Source organism: Neomonachus schauinslandi, chromosome 6, assembly GCF_002201575.2.
Source record: "Neomonachus schauinslandi chromosome 6, ASM220157v2, whole genome shotgun sequence".
Taxonomy (NCBI): domain Eukaryota; kingdom Metazoa; phylum Chordata; class Mammalia; order Carnivora; family Phocidae; genus Neomonachus; species Neomonachus schauinslandi.
The window spans coordinates 2,177,565-2,194,310 of record NC_058408.1 but is presented as its reverse complement, the minus strand read 5'-3'; the positions used below and the strand labels follow the sequence as shown (position 1 = coordinate 2,194,310).

General features: G+C 58.0%; 3 protein-coding genes across 3 annotated transcripts in view; 1 reads left to right on the top strand and 2 right to left on the bottom strand.

Moving 5' to 3' along the window:
* NAXE (NAD(P)HX epimerase) overlaps nt 1–917 on the bottom strand; it is a 2,255-nt gene extending 1,338 nt beyond the window's left edge. Inside the window, exons 1-4 of the mRNA XM_021681965.2 lie at nt 723–917; nt 524–632; nt 315–425; nt 128–241 (exon numbers count right to left, since the gene is read on the bottom strand). Of these exons, the coding sequence (XP_021537640.1) occupies nt 128–241; nt 315–425; nt 524–632; nt 723–904 (516 nt within the window). The 5' untranslated portion in view covers nt 905–917. The remainder of the gene's footprint in view (nt 1–127; nt 242–314; nt 426–523; nt 633–722) is intronic.
* Nucleotides 918–4,829: 3,912 nt separating this feature from the next.
* Nucleotides 4,830–9,802, bottom strand: TTC24 (tetratricopeptide repeat domain 24). Its single transcript, XM_021681862.1, has 9 exons — nt 9,100–9,802; nt 8,696–8,899; nt 7,988–8,116; nt 7,745–7,857; nt 7,314–7,412; nt 6,300–6,385; nt 6,044–6,150; nt 5,355–5,523; nt 4,830–4,911 (listed from the first exon to the last, which is right to left on the bottom strand). The coding sequence occupies exons 1-9, from the start codon at nt 9,800–9,802 to the stop codon at nt 4,830–4,832; spliced, it is 1,692 nt and encodes a 563-aa protein (XP_021537537.1).
* Nucleotides 9,803–15,539: 5,737 nt separating this feature from the next.
* Nucleotides 15,540–16,746, top strand: part of IQGAP3 (IQ motif containing GTPase activating protein 3) — a 35,398-nt gene continuing 34,191 nt past the window's right edge. The window contains exon 1 of the mRNA XM_044916268.1: nt 15,540–15,577. Within this exon, the coding sequence (XP_044772203.1) occupies nt 15,541–15,577 (37 nt within the window). The 5' untranslated portion in view covers nt 15,540. The remainder of the gene's footprint in view (nt 15,578–16,746) is intronic.

Here is a 16,746-nt window from a genome sequence, read left to right as displayed (position 1 = left end):
TAACTGTGAAGAGTCCACCCTCCAGAGAGGAAGATCAGCAAGTGAGCTCCGCCTGGGAACACGAGGAAGAGCAGGACACAGGCGGTGGTTGGGGGAGGAGGAGGGCACCCCCACGGGAGCCACCTACCTCTGGGGGCATTTCACCAAGAAAAGGGATGTCCATTTTCTGACACTGGGTCACCAGTGCGGTGAAGAGTGGCTTGTTCGGCCTTTTGGGATAATAAATGGTTGGCTGGTAGCCCTAGAGGAAAGGAGAGGGGTCGGTCGTCCAAGCCCGGATCCGGAAGCCCCGCCGCCCCCGCCCACATACTCACGAAGAGTTTGAGGTGCCGCGCACACACCAGGCCGTCTCCTCCGTTATTCCCGGGCCCGCAGATGACCAGGACCGCGGGGGGGCTCCGGGACATGGACGTGGGGGGATAGGCCTGGAGGCGGGGTGGGAGGGCAGTCAGAGGGGCTGTGGGAGGCCCCGGGCCACCCTGGCCCGCTGTCCCCGCCACTCGGCTGTGCCCGGGCCACTGACCTTGGCAATGGCTGTGGCGCAGCTCAGCCCAGCCAGCTCCATTAGTTGATCCACGCTGAACTGGTACTCGTTAAACAGCTCCTCGTCCACGGCCTGGGCCTCCTCCTGGCTGCGGACACCCGCAGCCTCAGTCCGGGCGCCCTGCGCGCGGCCCGTCCCGGCTCCCGCCCCCGAGCGAGCCCGCCCAAGCCTCGCCTACCTCAGGTACTTCACTGCCGGGCTCGCCATGCCCGCCGGCTCCCCGGGGCCGCCCGAGTGCGGCCGCCGCGTCCCCCACCACGCGGGCCCCGCGCGGCAGGCGCCCGCCTGGCCTGGGACGCGCCGCAGCTGCGAGCCCGCGGCCAGCAGCCCGAACCCCAGCAGCGCCCGCAGCGCGGACATGGAGCTCGCCCGGCGCATGTGCGGCGCCCGCTCCGCCCCCTGAAGGCGGGGCCGCGGGCTCGGCCCGCCCCTTCGCGAGAGCGCGGGCGCCGGGCCGCGCACTCGGGGTGGGGTCGGGGTCGCTCGCTGCCGGTCACGTGGGTGGAGCACCACGGGCGCGGTTGACCCCTCCGTGGGCCTGGTGGCGGGGCAGGCAGCCCGGGTTCCTGCCCTGGCACTTCGCGGCTGAGCGGACGGGGGCACCCCTGGTCTCGGCGTCCCGCGAGCACGCGATTCACGGGTGCCCGCGCTTGCGGAGCCGGCCCGGCGCCCGCGAGCAACGCGCGGGGAACGGAGCTCGCGTCCTCGTTTACGCTGCCGGCGGTTCCGCGCTCGGGCTGGGGCGCTCCGGGTGCACGGTCCATACTAGAGGGACGAGCGCGGGGGGTGGGGGGGAGCAGGGGTGGCTTTAGTCAGGAAGCGGGCGACCTGGGAACAGGGTGGACGAACACCCCAAAGCCCATCTTCGATCCGGGCGAGGCCCGAGCGTTTTGAAGGGGAGGGCGCCAGGAATGTGGGGGCTCGGTGAGGGAGAAGCTGGTGCCCGGGCGGTTAATCGTTTGTGCACATGACCCTGAGCAGGCTTAGTGTTCCAGAGAGTCTGGTCCTTCGCTCCTCAAGGAAAGGAGGTGTTCTGCTACAGACTAAGGGACTCAGGTCCGCAAGCAAGGAGCGCAGAAGCTTGAAATAAGTTAACCCTAAGGCCGGTTGGACTGCTTGTTTACAGTGTAATTTAGGACCCCTGTCCCAAGTACATTAGCTGCCTCCACCTACCTCTGCTTACCAGGGTAGCATGCTGCATTTCCCTGATCATAATATTTACCCCCCCTTTATCAAGATCATACCTATGGTGGGGCGCCTGGCTGGCTCAGCGGGAGGAGCATGCAGCTGGTGATCTCCAGGTCATGAGTTTGAGCCCCGCCTTGGGTGTAGAGATTACTTTTATTTTGTTTATTTATTTTTTAAAAGATTTTACTTTTAACTCACAACCCCGAGATCAAGAGTCACAGCTCTTTGGACTGAACCAGCCAGGCGCCCCTAGTTAGCTTTACTTGTATATATTTATTAGTCAAGTCAAGACTCTCTATAGATCTATTAATTTGGAGAGATTCTGAAGATTCTTTTTTTTTTTTTTACCTTTATTTAAGTAATCTCTACACCCGACATGAGGCTTGAACTCACGACCCTGAGATCAAGAGTCATACACTCTTCTGACTGAGCCATCCAGGCACCCCCTGAAGATTCATTTCTAAAACACAAGGTGAAGCATGTTCTTTTGAGCACGTGCCACATGCTAACATGAATCAGCTCATTTTATCCTTGCGGCAACCCTGTTATTATTCTCATTTTACAGATGAGTAAACTAAGGCTCCAAAATGTTGACTGGCATGCCCAATGATACTGTGATAGCTGTCCGTGGAACTAGGATCCAAGCAGCTTGAGCTAGAAAGCAGCATTCCGTAAGGCACTGCCCTCCGCCAGTGTGGAAATAGGTAAAGCATGGTCACTGCTGACTTCCTTCTGATGAGATGTAAGAATAAAATAGTGACACACACATACCCCACGACATGCCCCCAGAATTTATAAGACAACCACCGGAGGGCTGTCCCCAGGAAGGTGGAGCCGAAGACCTACTCCATCTTATCACTGCCTTTCAGACTTGTAGAGTTTCTTTGGGAAATGCATTTAAAACCAATTTAGGAGGGACATAGGGATCGAGCCCCTGCTGAGTTCCAGATGCTTACATATTTCATCCTGTCAATCCTCTGACGGAGTTTTATCCTCACATTATAGCACAGAGAGGTAATTTTCCTAAGATCAAACAGCTATTAAGTGGTAGAGCCAGGGACGGTTGATACGGAGTTGGCCTGACCCAGTGGCAGTATTCCCATGTGGTAGGTGCTGCTACCTGTTCCTCAAAATCCATTCTCTTCTCTTCCTTTGGCAACAGAACCCCTGAGTTGTATCTGGCCACGTGGCTGCCCAGCCAAACACTACATTTCCCACTCTCCCTTGCAGCAGCAAGGCGCCTGCATGTGACTACACGCTGGCCAATGAGGGCTGAGCAGAGGTGACGTGCAACTGCCTGGTCCTCCCTTTGAAAAAAGGCCTGTTTTCCTGTCCTTCCTTTCTCCCTTCCCGGCTGGAAGGAAGTCTCCCTGCCGCGGCCCGGCAGCCATTTTAGGCCAGGGCGTGGGAGTCCTGTGTCGAGGACGGCAGAGCGCCCTGCGGACTCCCCGGGCTCCGTGAGCCGGGGCTGCTTTCATGAGAGAGGAACTTAAAGGCAGGGTTGCGTTGCCTCTTTTACAGCGGGTGAGCCTGCATCCCAGTCAAGACATCTTGAATGCCTGACAAGATGCTAATAAGGAAGGTGAGCGGCTGCGTCCCGGGCTGCCAGTTGCATGCTCGGCACATGCTAGGTCCTCAAGATCTCAGGGTGAAGTGGTTCACAGTGTAGTAGAAGCCCTCTTCTACTATGGGGAATGGGCTATTTTATTTCAACTTAAAAATGCATCCGTTTGCCATCTGTCAAAGTGCGGCCAGGGTCTTCTCCTTGAGCCCGGGGCTGGAGCTCTCCATCCTTCCTCATGAACCTCATTACGGGTCACCTGCAATTTCCAGTTTGCTTCCTTGAGGTGGAACAGTTAATGGCGTGTTTGAAGCAATCTAAGTGCAAAAATTCATCTAGATTTTTACTATTTTGCCCCAAAATGTGATAATCGCCTTGCTCACATCTAATTCAACAGTTTTTGAATTGACTCACCTTAATCAAGACTTCCAAGGATTCAACTTCGTTTTCATACAAACAGTGCCTGTTTTCACACTTAGTTCATCAATTTATGTAATATTTAATCAAATCACGAATTACAAGAACGCATACACCCAGCATAAGCACATTTGGTACCAACACAATCGACTCCTGGTAAGCATTAGTGTAAGTGGGGTAGCAGGACTTTACGGCATTCTAGAAGGTGCTCCCTGCCCGGGTTTGAATCCCGGCTTCCCCACTTAGTAGTTGTGTGGCCGGGGAGGACACACTCGTTTCCTCGGCTGTGAAAGGGGCTCATCTGCTGTGAGGACTGCAGGAGAAAACACTTGGGAAGCGCTCAGAGCAGAGTGTGGTGTGTGCTGAGTGATTAGCACATCTTACAAAATGTGGCTGCTGACAGCAGCGTCCGACAGGCCTGAGCTGCCCCCCCACCCGCGACTGTCATGGAGGCGGTGGAGTCCATCAGTGGGCTAAGATGTGTCCTCTGTAGTTTATTTTTTAAATTTTTTTTATTTTTAAAGATTTTATTTATCTATCTGAGAGAGAATGAGATAGAGAGAGAGAGAGCATGAGAGGGGGGAGGGTCAATGGGAGAAGCAGACTCCCCGCTGAGCAAGGAGCCTGATGCGGGACTCGACCCTGGGACTCCAGGATCATGACCTGAGCCGAAGGCAGTCGCCCAACCAACTGAGCCACCCAGGCGCCCCGTCCTCTGTAGTTTAGATCCCCATTTCCCCTTCGAGAAGATGGAGGTCTGGAGACAGTCCGTGACGGCAGCCTCCTGACCAAGATGTCACAGCTTTTAGAACTGGAAAGGGCCTCAGCAATCATGAGGTCTGGATCCAGAAGGAAGAAGGGGAAATTCACTGTCCGGTTTCCCTTTTTTCTTTTGCCTGTTGAGTCCAAAACTCCCAACAAGGAGCAAACTGAACACCTCAGCGTCCAGACTGCAAAGGCCCTGTTCAGCGGACACAGGACCCCACGTGCCGGTGGTGTTCCATTCTGTGTCCATAGGGCCCTGAACAACCGGGAAGAGGCTTGATCCCAGAAACCCCTAATGTTTGTGTGTTGGGAGGGGGTCACACAGAGGCCACATTCAGGGCCAGCAGAGTGGGGTCACGTTATCACACAGAAGCCAGACTCCGTGGGTCTCCTCTGAGGGTTTCTGCAGGGGGTTTCCCTGGGCCATCTGGACGACCTGTGGGAGGCAGGGAGGGGCTTGCCCGTGGGGTGGCTGGGGAGAGAGCAGAGGGCAGCCTGATCTCGCTGAAGGTCCTGTTGCCCTCCCTGGCCCGCATCTCGGCTGCTGGGCCCCAGGGCAGGAGAGGGAGGCTTGAGCACACGCTCCCACCCCTGACCCTGTTCAGTTCAGCACTATTCTCCCTCTCTGGGAGGCCTCCAGTCAGGCTGTGCAGGAGACAGGGGACGCCCCAGGCTTCCAGAGCTGGGTGAGCATTGTTCATATTGTTCAAGGCCAAACACAGAGAGGCTCCAAACACTAGACCCACAAGCACTGGACCACATCTTGCCCCGGTTTGAACGGTGATCATGATCATGTTCCATTAAAACCATCCAAAGCCGCATCCTCTCCTACTCCTTTTATCCATTCTCCAGGCCTCTTCCCCTCCCCCAGGGACCCACCTATTGGCTTGGGGGCCATTGGGTACCAGAATGCCAGGCTGCTCCATTTGGAGGGGGCCTTGGCCTCCAAGCAGGAGATGGGCCCCAGGTCCTGGACCTGGATGGAGAGAGACAGGCACATTTATCACAGGCCTCTCTGCACCAAGAATCACACGGTGGAAAGAGAAAGCTTGGGAGAAGAACAAGGACGGTGGGTGCTGGGATGCGTGCCCTGGTCGTTGACATGGAGGTTGCACCAAAGCCAACAGTCTGTTCAGGACAAGTGTTTAACTGCAACTCTCTGCTGCCTGGAGGCAAACACACTATAAACCAAACAGGGAATTCCAGTCCGTATAGCAAGTAGCCAGGGGCTCTGCCCCCAGAGGTTGAAGTCTCTGGGGGAGCTGGTAAACAGTGAGCTAGGGCAAGATCAGCACCCAGCACCTGGCAGTAGGCTTTCAATAAAACTTGGTGCTCTAAGATGCACAGTTCTAGAGGCTAAGAAAGCCACGCAAGCCAGGAGGAGAGGTGACTGTGGAAGGGTTCAGGGAAACTGGCCAGGGTCTCGAGACATGAACGGGACAGGGGAGAGGGCTGGTCGGCCTCAGTGGCAGACCAGGGCAGGGGCCTCTGGGAACAGAAGGTGTTGGGGGAGCGCTCCCATTTTCAGGGAGGAGATGCACAGTTGGGGTCGGCCTGCTCCCACTCACACTCCAGTCTCTGTGCCCAAGACGCCACGGGGACATCGGGTGGTGGCTGGTCCTCTCTCTCCTCCTGGCCCTCCACACACTCTTCTTCTTCCCACCCACCCGAAGACCTAGAGGGGCGGGGAGCAGGGGGCAGAGCGGCACTGGGCCAGCCCCTCCTCCCTGGGGTACGTGCAGGTCCCCAACCCCCCCACCCGGTGGCTGCACACCTCCAGTGTGTCCCCCCGCAACCCTGGAGCCCCAGCCCCGCCCCACTCACCTGTGCAGCACTTCTGCTCTGCCCCTTCCCGCCCTGGCTGGGGGCCTGGCTGCACCTGGAGCCTGGGGCCTCCCCAGCGCCGAAGTCTGGGAATGGTGGGGAGCAAAGGGAACCGGCTAGGGGTGTATCCGCGAGTGTGCGTTCTCTGCACAGGCCACAGCCCCACAGAGACACAGACGTGCTATGGGCAGCCTGGGGCGTGCCACCCATCTGAGAGTGGAAATCCGTGGTGAGGATTCTGCTAGTGACTCTCAAGTCAGAACCAGGCTCCCGACTATCAGGCCTGGCCAGAGCCCAGCCTCCACCCCACCTGCCTGGGGTCTCCACGGGCAAAGTCCCAGAAAGTTGGTGGCTGCCAGTCCTCTGCTCGGACCAGACTAATTTAATTTTGCTCACAAATTATAAACACAGTGTCCTGGTCTTTAAGAGAAGACATAAACCCCATTAAATAAGTAGAATAAATATTAAAGTATAATTTTAATTCCTAGGTGGGAGGTTGGTTGCCTGAAGGTATCTCAGGGTGTGAGGCACAGGACCTGCAGAGAGGCTGGGAGGCAGAGAGAGGTTGGGGGGAGCCAGAGAGGGAGGGGGCAGTGGAGACCCACGGAGAAGCGCCCCCAGCCAGGGCAGCCAGAAGGGGAACCTCGCTGGACCACTGCCCCCACCCTGTGGCCTTTTGGAGAACTGCAGCCAAGGACTGGCCGGTTTCCGCCTCCTCGGGGCAGTAGGGCTCAGCATCCTTGATTGCATCTCTGGGCTCGACTGCTGGGCTTGTTACCACCCAGGCAAAGGCCTGGCACAGCCTAGTGCTGGGAGACAGGCCAGAATCCCCTGCCCACCTCCCCACCCCCGGGTGTCCTGGGAAAAGTGATCTGTGTCCCCTACGCGGGCTCCGGGGCAGATGAACACACGGGCCAGTGCAGCATCCCTGAGGGGTCAGCTCTGCTTGCCACCACCTCCTTCTCGGGGTCACCTCTCCGCACCCCAAGCTCCCTGTCTGAGGGGTCACCTCACCAGGGTGTACGTGGGGACAAGCCCAGCCTGGGCCAAGTGGGTCTTCATGGCGTCTGCCAGCTTGGCCACCAGCCGATCCCGCACAGAGTCTGGCTCCTTCTGGGGAGAGGGTGGATAATGGGGGGATGGGGAAGGTCTGGGCTATGCGGTCCTCTGGGATTGGGGAAGCAAGAAACTGGAGAGGGAGGAGGGAAGGGGGCTTTGTCTTCCTTTCTTTTCTACCCCATCCCCGCGTCCTTGCCAGGATCCTGTTACCGCCTGCCCAGAACCGTGAAGAGACAAGCTCTTCCTCACAGCAGTGTCCTGGGACCTAGCGCACAGTGTGCCCGATGCGCGTTTGGTGAGTGGACGGATGGCAAGGCGAAGAGGCAGGACGGTCAGCAGACGAAGCGTAGTAGGAAGAGTTAGGTTCTGGGATGGGGGGGTCTCACCTGACTCCGGGCCAGAGCTTCCTTATAGTACCGCAAGGCCTGGTCGTGCTGCCCCAGTCTGGCTGCCGCAGCCCCCAGCCCCTCGCAGGCCTGCCACTGCCCCTTCGTGTCCCCTGGGGAAGGGAGCCCGGGAGGTCCTCTCATGGGTCCCCGCACCACTGACCCTCCCTTCCAGAGGTCTCGCCACCAGTCCCCGGGACCCTCGGCCTGGCCCCCTTGCCAAGCCACCTGCTAAGCCCTCACCGGTGTCCCGGGCAGCCTGCAGGGCATGCAGGTAGCTGTCTCGGGCTGCTCTGTGGTCCCCCAGCTGGCTCAGTGCAAATGCTAGGCTGCCGAAGCTCCGGCCCTGCTCCCGCCGCTGCCCCACAGAGCCTGATGACAGAGGGGACCTTGGCTGCTGAGGTGTCCCCCAGCAACCAGGGCAGGCGCCCAGGAGTCCTGGTGCTCCGCCCCAGCACGCCTCCAGATGCACCCCGGAGACCTCAGCTCTCAATAACCAGCCTCTCCTCAGGCCTGAGTTTGGGCGTGAACGCATCTCCCCCACCCCCACCCCCACCCCCACCCCTGGCTGGCTGGAGCCATGCGACAACCCGGTGAGGCAGGCAGGGCAGGTATCAGTGGCTCCCTTCTTACCTGGGTGGAAACTGAAGCTCGGAAAGCCGACACCACTCGCTGAATGTCACACAACCATTCAGTTGGAGGAGGCCTGCTCTCCCGGCTGGGGCTCTTCCCACTGCCCACTGCCGCCTTCCCAACCCCAGGCCTCGGCCTCCGGGCCCTCACCCCCCTGTCCTGTCTGCCTACCCCTCTCCTGCACCCCCAGCCCTCACGCCCTGGTTCTAGGCTTCCCGGCCCCATACCCTGTCCTAAAGCTCTGTCCACTCTTCCGCCTTGAGCCCCAGCTGGAGCCCCTGTGAGTCCCTATCCCATTCCCCAGGCCCTGGTACCCACCGTGCAGGTCAGCAGCCTTCTGGTGAAAGTCCCGGGCTTCCTGATAGTTGCCGAGGGCACTGTGGGCCGCCCCGAGGTTTCTCAGCACCGTGGCCTCCTCTCCTGGCCCCCGGCACAGGGGCAGGGCCCGCAGGAAGGCCTCTGCTGCTAGCGGGAACAGTCGGAGCTGGGAGTAGCTCAGGCCGAGGTCGTTATAGAGCTGCCCTGGAGGGCATGGCCAGGGTCACCGGTAGCCAGGTCAGATGCTGCTGATGCTGATTGGTATAGCCTCTGTCCCACTCTCCTGGGGTCCTCCACCCCTCTCCCCTGCCCTCAGAGCAGCCTCTGCCTGCACCCCACCTCTCAGAGCATCACCTGGTCTGAATGTCCCCAGACCCCACGCCTCCTCTGCCCAAGGGCCTCACCCAGCAGTCCCCGCTCGGGGCTCCTTTCGGCAAGCCTCTGGCTCTCCTCCAGCACCTGCACCACCTCAACCACCCCATGCCGCCCGCTCTCCAGCATGCACCCCGCCACAGCCCCTGCGGCCAGGGCTGCAGCCTGGGGCTGCCCTGCTTGGGCATAGGCCCGGCTGGCCTCCTGCAGACAGCGGGCTGCTAGCTCAGGCTGTCCCAGAGCCTGGTAGCAGGCTCCCATTTTTGCCTGGGCTTGCCCCTGGTCACCGAGTGGCCGGTAGTGACCCAAGGCCCTGTGGTACCAAGCCAAAGCTTGAGGCAGCTTGCCCAGGGCCTGGTAGGCCAAAGCCACGTTGAAACACTGGTCGCCAGGACACCCGCCCTGCACCTTCTCTTGAGGTTGGGCTCGCAGGAGCAGCTCAAGGCCTCTGGCTGGGTCCCCAGTCTCCACGTAGGCGGCCCCCAGGTTGAAGGCACAGGCCCGGAGAACAGGGGTGTCCCGAGTTTGTGGGGCCTCAGAGGCCAGGATGAAGGCCCTCTGGAAGCTGGTCAAAGCTTCGTGGTTCCGGCCAGCCAGTAGGGCTCCGTGGCCAGCCCTGGTGAGGGCTTGGATGCTGGCCTCTTGTTGTGGCTGCTTTCTCTTCTTTTTCTTCTTGGAGGTTGAGGGCTCTGGCTCAGGCTCTTGGGGGGCATCCTCAGGGTTGGAGAAAGACATAGTGCTGACAATGGGGAGCAGAGGGGTCAGTATGTCACCCTTGGCTTCCTCCAAAGCAGGATCCCTCCAGCGTAATTCAGCTCCACCCCTGCCCTATTGTGACCTCAGGGTCTCAAGGACTTCTCTCTGCCATCTTACTTTGCTTCATCAATTCTCCTGGGGCCATATCAACCCTTACTCCAATGTCCCAGCTCATTCTTAGTCCTTCGGGACCCAGTTCAAGTAAGAGCGCCCTCCAGAAAGTCTGCTCCCCCAAGCTCCTGGTCCTCCTGGACTCCCAGAGAACCTGCGCCCGTGTCTCTCGCAGCACTGACCATGCCGGGTTAAGGTCGCCGACTTTCTGGTCTATCTCCTCTACTAGATCTGGAGCAGCGTGAAGGGGCTGGCACATAGTAGGTCCCCACAAATGTTCATCCAATGATGCAAGTGTCCCTAAAGCCACTGAGCTGTGCACTTAGAAATGGCTTAGCAAAGTAAAAGTCATATTATATATATGTTACCACAGTTTAAAAAATCCTCACTGAAGGAATAAATGGACAGACAGATGACCAGAGTATGCAGGGCCTCTCTCCATCACCTCCTTCACACTGTTCCACAGACACCCTTCGGCTCACAAGGACGGGTGCTCCTGCTACCTGATGCCAAGGTGTAGATCAAGGCAGTTGAGCAGACACTCGGTGAGCACCTGCTGTGTACCAGGAGCCACAGGGCACTAGGGACACAGAGCTGAACAGGCTATTGAATTGGCAAGGAGTCAGCTTGGCAGGGAGGGTGCTGTCTCTCCATTCACTGCCCACGCCCTATCTCAGGGGACCTCTTTCTCCATGGCTGGCTAGTTCTGGTCCCCCAGCACCCTGCTCTGGTCTCCAATATGCTTTTCCCCATTAGGATCTCTCCCCTGGAAAGGCAAAGCCTTTTCCTGAACTCTCCTCCCAGGAGCCGGGGAAAGGGGTGGCAAAGACTCAGGCCTGGGCTCTCAGCCCCTCCCCTTTCCTTCGCCCTTCCCCCTCTTTTTTAGGAGAGGCAGGAAGAGGTGATTCTCTCTTTTTTTTTTTTTAAATTTTTTTTTTTGAAGATTTTATTTATTTATTTATTTGACAGAGAGAGACACAGCAAGAGAGGGAACACAAGCAGGGGGAGTGGGAGAGGGAGAAGCAGGCTTCCCGCTGAGCAGGGAGCCCGATGCGGGGCTCGATCCCAGGACCCCGGGACCATGATCCGAGCCGAAGGCAGACGCCCAACGACTGAGCCACCCAGGCGCCCCGAGGTGATTCTCTTTTTAAAGAAATTCCCCCTGCAACTAAGAACACCTAGGAATCTTGCCTTCAAGGCCCTCATCCCTGGGGCATTCCTAGCTACCCCCACCAGGCCTTGGGGCCCCAGCCACAGGATACCTTACCTCCCTCGATCTTCTCTGCGGCTGGCTTTCTGGAATGGTCCCTCTGGCTTGGGTTACCTTGCCAAGCTCTGAGCTCAGAGCCCTGGGGTTACTAGACAACCAGGCACCGCCCTCCACTCCTAGGAGTTTTTTGATGGACAGCTCAGGCGCCCTATCTTAGTGCTGCATCGCTGACCGTGGTCGGGCAGTTACCTGGATCCCATCGCCCTTCCTGTCCCCTACTTCCCCCTTCACCCCTGCACACACCTCTCAATCTCCCACCGAAAGCAAGGAATCAAAGTGTGATGGCTTGTTACCAGTTACAACCTCAGGGATCGTCTGTCCCACACTCTCATTCTAGGGAGGAGAGGACCGGGCTCAGAAAGCTGGTGGGACCTGCCTGAGGGCACAGAGCAGCTGTGTAGCTGGGATCAGACCCCTGGTTTTCTGATTCCGGGCTAATTAGCCCGGGGTTCCTTCCACTGTGCTGTGATTGCAAGCTTTAATGGGGCCTGGGTGGTCCTAGATGTGAACGCTTTCACACACACCCAGACACACGTCCGTGTGTGCACACACACACCTACGCACTGTGCTTCTGTGGGGTACATTTCACATTCGGGAGCAGGGTTAAAGGTTGGTGGTCATCAGAAGAGTCTCTCGGCTCCCGAATCCTTTTCCCAGCTCTGCTGATCTACAACCTCCACGTTCTGCTTGATGAGAGGAGAGCAGGCCCCAGGACGACGGGCACCTACGGCGCTAACTCACGCAGGGTGGCCTGCAGCACAGAGCAAATGTCCTCATTTGCCGGCAGAGAGGTCTCTTTTAAGTAAGGAGGCCTTTGCCAGAAACAAAATTACAAGGAAGGGGGCGCCTGGGTGGCTCAGATGGTTAAGCATCTGCCTTCAGCTCAGGCCATGATCCCGGGGTCCTGGGATCGAGCCCCGTGTCAGGCTCCTTGCTCAGCAGGAAGCCTGCTTCTCCCTCTCCCTCTGCCTCTCTCCCTCCGCATGCTCTCTCTCTCTCAGTGTCTCTGTGTCTCCAATGAATAAATAATAATAAAAAAAAATTACAGGGAAGTCGCTAGGCCCCCCTGCACTGGGCAGCCTTTGCTGAGGGCCTGCTGTGGGCCCATACTGCGCTGGGTGCCACCGGCGGGGCCCACGGCCGAGGCGGGCCTTCTCAGCTGCCCACGGGCCGGCCTCCAGGACACCACCAGAGCCTGGCCAGGGCCGGGCAGCTCAGCCCATGGCCACTCAGCAGGCTTCCCTTAAAGGGAGAGATTTGGGGAGGGGGCAGGGACTGAAACTACGCTCGCCAAGTTCCGCTGACCTCTCAATGACCTAGGGATCGTTTCTGAATCATCTGCTTGTTTGATTTCCACTTTATTTATTTTTGTTTAAAGATTTTATTTATTTGGGACGCCTGGGTGGCTCAGTTGGTTAAGCAACTGCCTTTGGCTCAGGTCATGATCCTGGAGTCCCGGGATCGAGTCCCACATCGGGCTCCCTGCTCGGCAGGGAGTCTGCTTCTCCCTCTGACCCTCCCCCCTCTCATGCTCTCTCTCTCTCATTCTCTCTCTCAAATAAATAAATAAATAATATTAAAAAAAAGATTTTATTTATTTGACAGAGAGAGACACAGCGAGAGAGGGAACACAAGCAGGGGGAGTGGGAGAGGGAGAAGTAGGCTCCCCGCCTCGCAGGGAGCCCGATGCGGGGCTCCATCCCAGGACCCTGGGATCATGACCTGAGCCGAAGGCAGATGCTTAACGACTGAGCCCCCCAGGCGCCCCTGATTCCCACTTTAGGTGATGTATTCTTGCTACTGTCTCCTCACTTGGCTTCCAGGCTCCACTGTGTCCTGGCTCCTTTTCTTCCCTGTCTCCTTTGCTGGGCCCTCTGTCCACCCCTTGAACGCAAACAGTCCCCACCCCTCTGCCCTTCGCTCTCTTACTGTATAGACACTTCCACGAACCTTCCATCCGCTGCTCTGATTTTCCCACCAGTCATTTCTTTTTTTTTTTTTAAGATTTTATTTATTTATTTGAGAGAGAGAGAATGAGAGACAGAGAGCACGAGAGGGAGGAAGGTCAGAGGGAGAAGCAGACTCCCTGCTGAGCAGGGAGCCCGATGCGGGACTCGATCCCGGGACTCCAGGATCATGACCTGAGCCGAAGGCAGTCGCTTAACCAACTGAGCCACCCAGGCGCCCCTCCCACCAATCATTTCTAAATGTAGATTCTAGCCTTGGCTTGTCCACGCGAAGTTCCCGTTTCCCCCCATCTACCCATCCCCTGTCCCCAGTGTTAGCCGGTCCACCAGGAACCCGGTCTGTCAGCTGGCACGGCGGGAGGTCCGTGACCCTCTCTGCTCCTGGGCTCAGCCCTGCCCGCCGGGTCAGCCCCTGAGCCCTCTCTGCAGAGCGCCCACCCATCCCTGCAATGTCGCAGCCCCAGCCGTGGAGGAGGCACAGCTGTGGGAACTGAAGCCTGGAGCTGCACTCTCTGAGTCTGTGTCCTGGCCCCACTGGTTTTTAGCTGTGTGACATTCCTGAGCCTCAGTTCCCTCATCCGTATTACGAAGATCAAACAAGATGAGGCTAAATGAGGCTCCAGCGTACAATGAACACTCAGCGCCTGTCACTGCAGGAGTGGTGCCCAATGCGGCCCGTTTGCGAGAAATACATCTCCGCAGGCCCTGTTTCCAGCCCCTGTTGCCCTGGATGGTGAACACAGTGTGAGTCAGCTGGGATTGCCCCCTCCTTTCTCCCACGGTGGAGGCCAAGTTGAGTGCTGCATCCCTGTATGAGTATGAGATGCTAAGACTTGAGAGGGAAGGCCCATCGGGTCCTTAGCCACCTACTTACAATCCACCTGGCCCTCTCAGGCCCAGGGGCCCTCAATCCAAGTAGAAGGGGGGTAGCTCATCCAGGTCCTTCCTTTCTGGCTGGGTTGGGGGGTTTCTGCACATAAGGGCCTCATTACACAACTGTTGCCTGTCCTGGGCTGCCCAGGTCCTTCCCAGAAAGCAGGGAGTGGGACCTCTGTCACCAGGAGTCTAGATTCTCTCTACTTTCCTGCGTGGCGAGCAAAGGAGACCCTTCTGGTCTCAGGGAACGCCCACCCTCTTCAAACCCCACATCTCCTTCCATTTTGTCTCAGCCCTGAGTCTCCTCTGTTCCTCTGAAGGTTTGGATATTTTCGGTTTTCTACCCTTTCAAATCTCTCCCCTGAGGCTAGGAGCCTAGGCTGCTTTGCCGCTTGACTGGGGCATTGGTGGGTGGGAGGGAGGGCAAAAGGAGAAATACCGGATGGGGAGGCCTATTAGATAACATAGCAAAAAAAATTTTAGGGCAAGTGTCATCATGTTTTTACTAGTTCAGACCTGACTGTCTTTTGCTTGTGCTGCTACTGTAGGTCTCTGCCCCTAGCCTCACCCTGCTCCAAGCCCCTGCTGCAAAAGGAGTCCTCCTAACATACAAACCTGCCCTTGACCTATGTGGAAGGTGTCCTTGGGCTGTGGCTGCTCCTCAGCCCGCTGCCTGTGCCCCTCCAGGCTCTCGTCCCGCCTCTCCCTGACTGAGCTCTGTCTGTCTGTGCAACTGCACTGATTTTCATTTCCTGAACTCCCTCCTTGCTCTCACACGTGCTCTTTCGCTGACGGAAATGCCTCTCCTTCAGGCTGATGAATTCTTGCTCCCTCTCCAACCCAGATCAGCTGTCACCTCCACTAGGAAGTCTTCCTGCCCTTCACTGCCCTTAACCTCTTTGCAGCAGTGACCTCATCCCTCTGAATATCGCTGACCTCCAATGTATTTGACTTTATGTCTGTCATTCATTCCAGAACAGCAGGCTTTAGGGCATTAATTATGCTGACTTGTTTATTTTTATTTTTTCAGTAATCTCTACACCCAACGTGGCGCTCGAACCTACAACCTCCAGGTCAAGAGTAGCATGCTCTACCGACTGACCCAGCCAGGGGCCCCTAATTATGCGGATTTCTCTCCGCATCCGCACCATCTAGTTCAGTGCAAGGTGGCCTGCAAGCTAGCAGGAGCCAAGAAGGCTACAGGAGGCGGAGCGGCGTTCGTGGGAACACTAGGGGGAAATGATGGCGGCAAGGGCAGCCGAGGAGCCCTAGAGGAACAGGAGACCGCTGGGCGGGGAGCGGAAGGCTGCTGCCACTGCCCCCGAAGGCCTCCTCCTCCGCACCTGGCGGCGCTGCTGCCGTGGCGCCTGCGCTGCCTGGAACTACAAATCCCAGCGGCCCCCGCGGCTCGGGCCGGAAGTTCTGTCCGGCTGCGGCGACGGTGAGGGCGGCGGCCCGGCGGCGGGAGATTCAAACCTGGAAGGAGGAGGAACATGGAGCGGCGGAGAGCGGGCGCGGGCCCCGCGCTGTGTGAGTGCAGAGGGGCCGAGGAGGGCGGCGGGCCTGCGCCCCGCGGGGAGGGAGCCCCCAGTCGGGTCTCCGGCGGGCTCGGGTGGAACCGGGAGCGGCGAGACGCCCCCCGACTCCGCCGCGCTTCAGAGCTTCCAGAGCTTTCTCCCTCGTCCCCAAATTCCGGGGCTGGGCGAATGTGGGTGGTCTGGATGGCCCCATAAGAAGGCAGCAGTTACGGATGGCAGGCACGCTTGCCAGGCGCCTCCAGGGGACGGGACGCCCGGGGAGCTTGGCTTTCGATGCCGCGTTGAGGCCGCGTCTCCAGCGGTAGTGGGAATTAGCCGGGAAGCTTGTTTCCAGGGCACACTCCTCAGCCCTGCCCCGCGGCTTCAGCTCCAGCGGGTCGAGGCCCTTGTCTGCATTTGTTTTTTTATTTTTTTATTTTTTTAAAGATTTTATTTATTTATTTGACAGAGAGAGACACAGCGAGAGAGGGAACACAAGCAGGGGGAGTGGGAGAGGGAGAAGCAGGCTTCCCGCCGAGCAGGGAGCCCGATGCGGGGCTCGATCCCAGGACCCTGGGATCATGACCTGAGCCGAAGGCAGACGCTTAACGACTGAGCCACTCAGGCGCCCCGCCCTTGTCTGCATTTGTAACAAGCACTGTGGGCTTCTTCCCTCGCCCCAGGTCATCATGCAGGTGGTCCACGGACCGCACTTGCAAAAGCACTGCTTTAGAAAGAGACTGGGGCCAGGGATCGGACGGCAGAAAGGCTGCTGTCCGACCTTCTGAATGAAAGGCAAAGTCTCCTTCTTCCCGCCCTTCCCCTTTCTTGCCAGTAGGGTTCAAAACACAAAGTCCGTGTTCTCGCATCTGTTGAAGGAAAGCTAGTTCCAGACCTGAGAAGCACAGGAGGACCAACTTTTTCCAAGGCTCGTGTGTGTGTGTGTGTGTGTGTGTGTGTACAAAGCCCTGCCCGTCTCACACAGCCCTCAGTTCATAATTCTGAGGTGATGTCATTCGCTTACTGGTTTATTTTCCGTGCTTAGCAACCAGCGCTTGTTCCTTGTACACACCCTTATAGGAACTGATGGATTTTCTACAGTTGGCTGGTGCTTTCGGATCTGAACGTGGACGGGGTGTGTGTGTGTGTGTGTGTGTGTGTGTGTGTGTGTGTGTGTGTGTG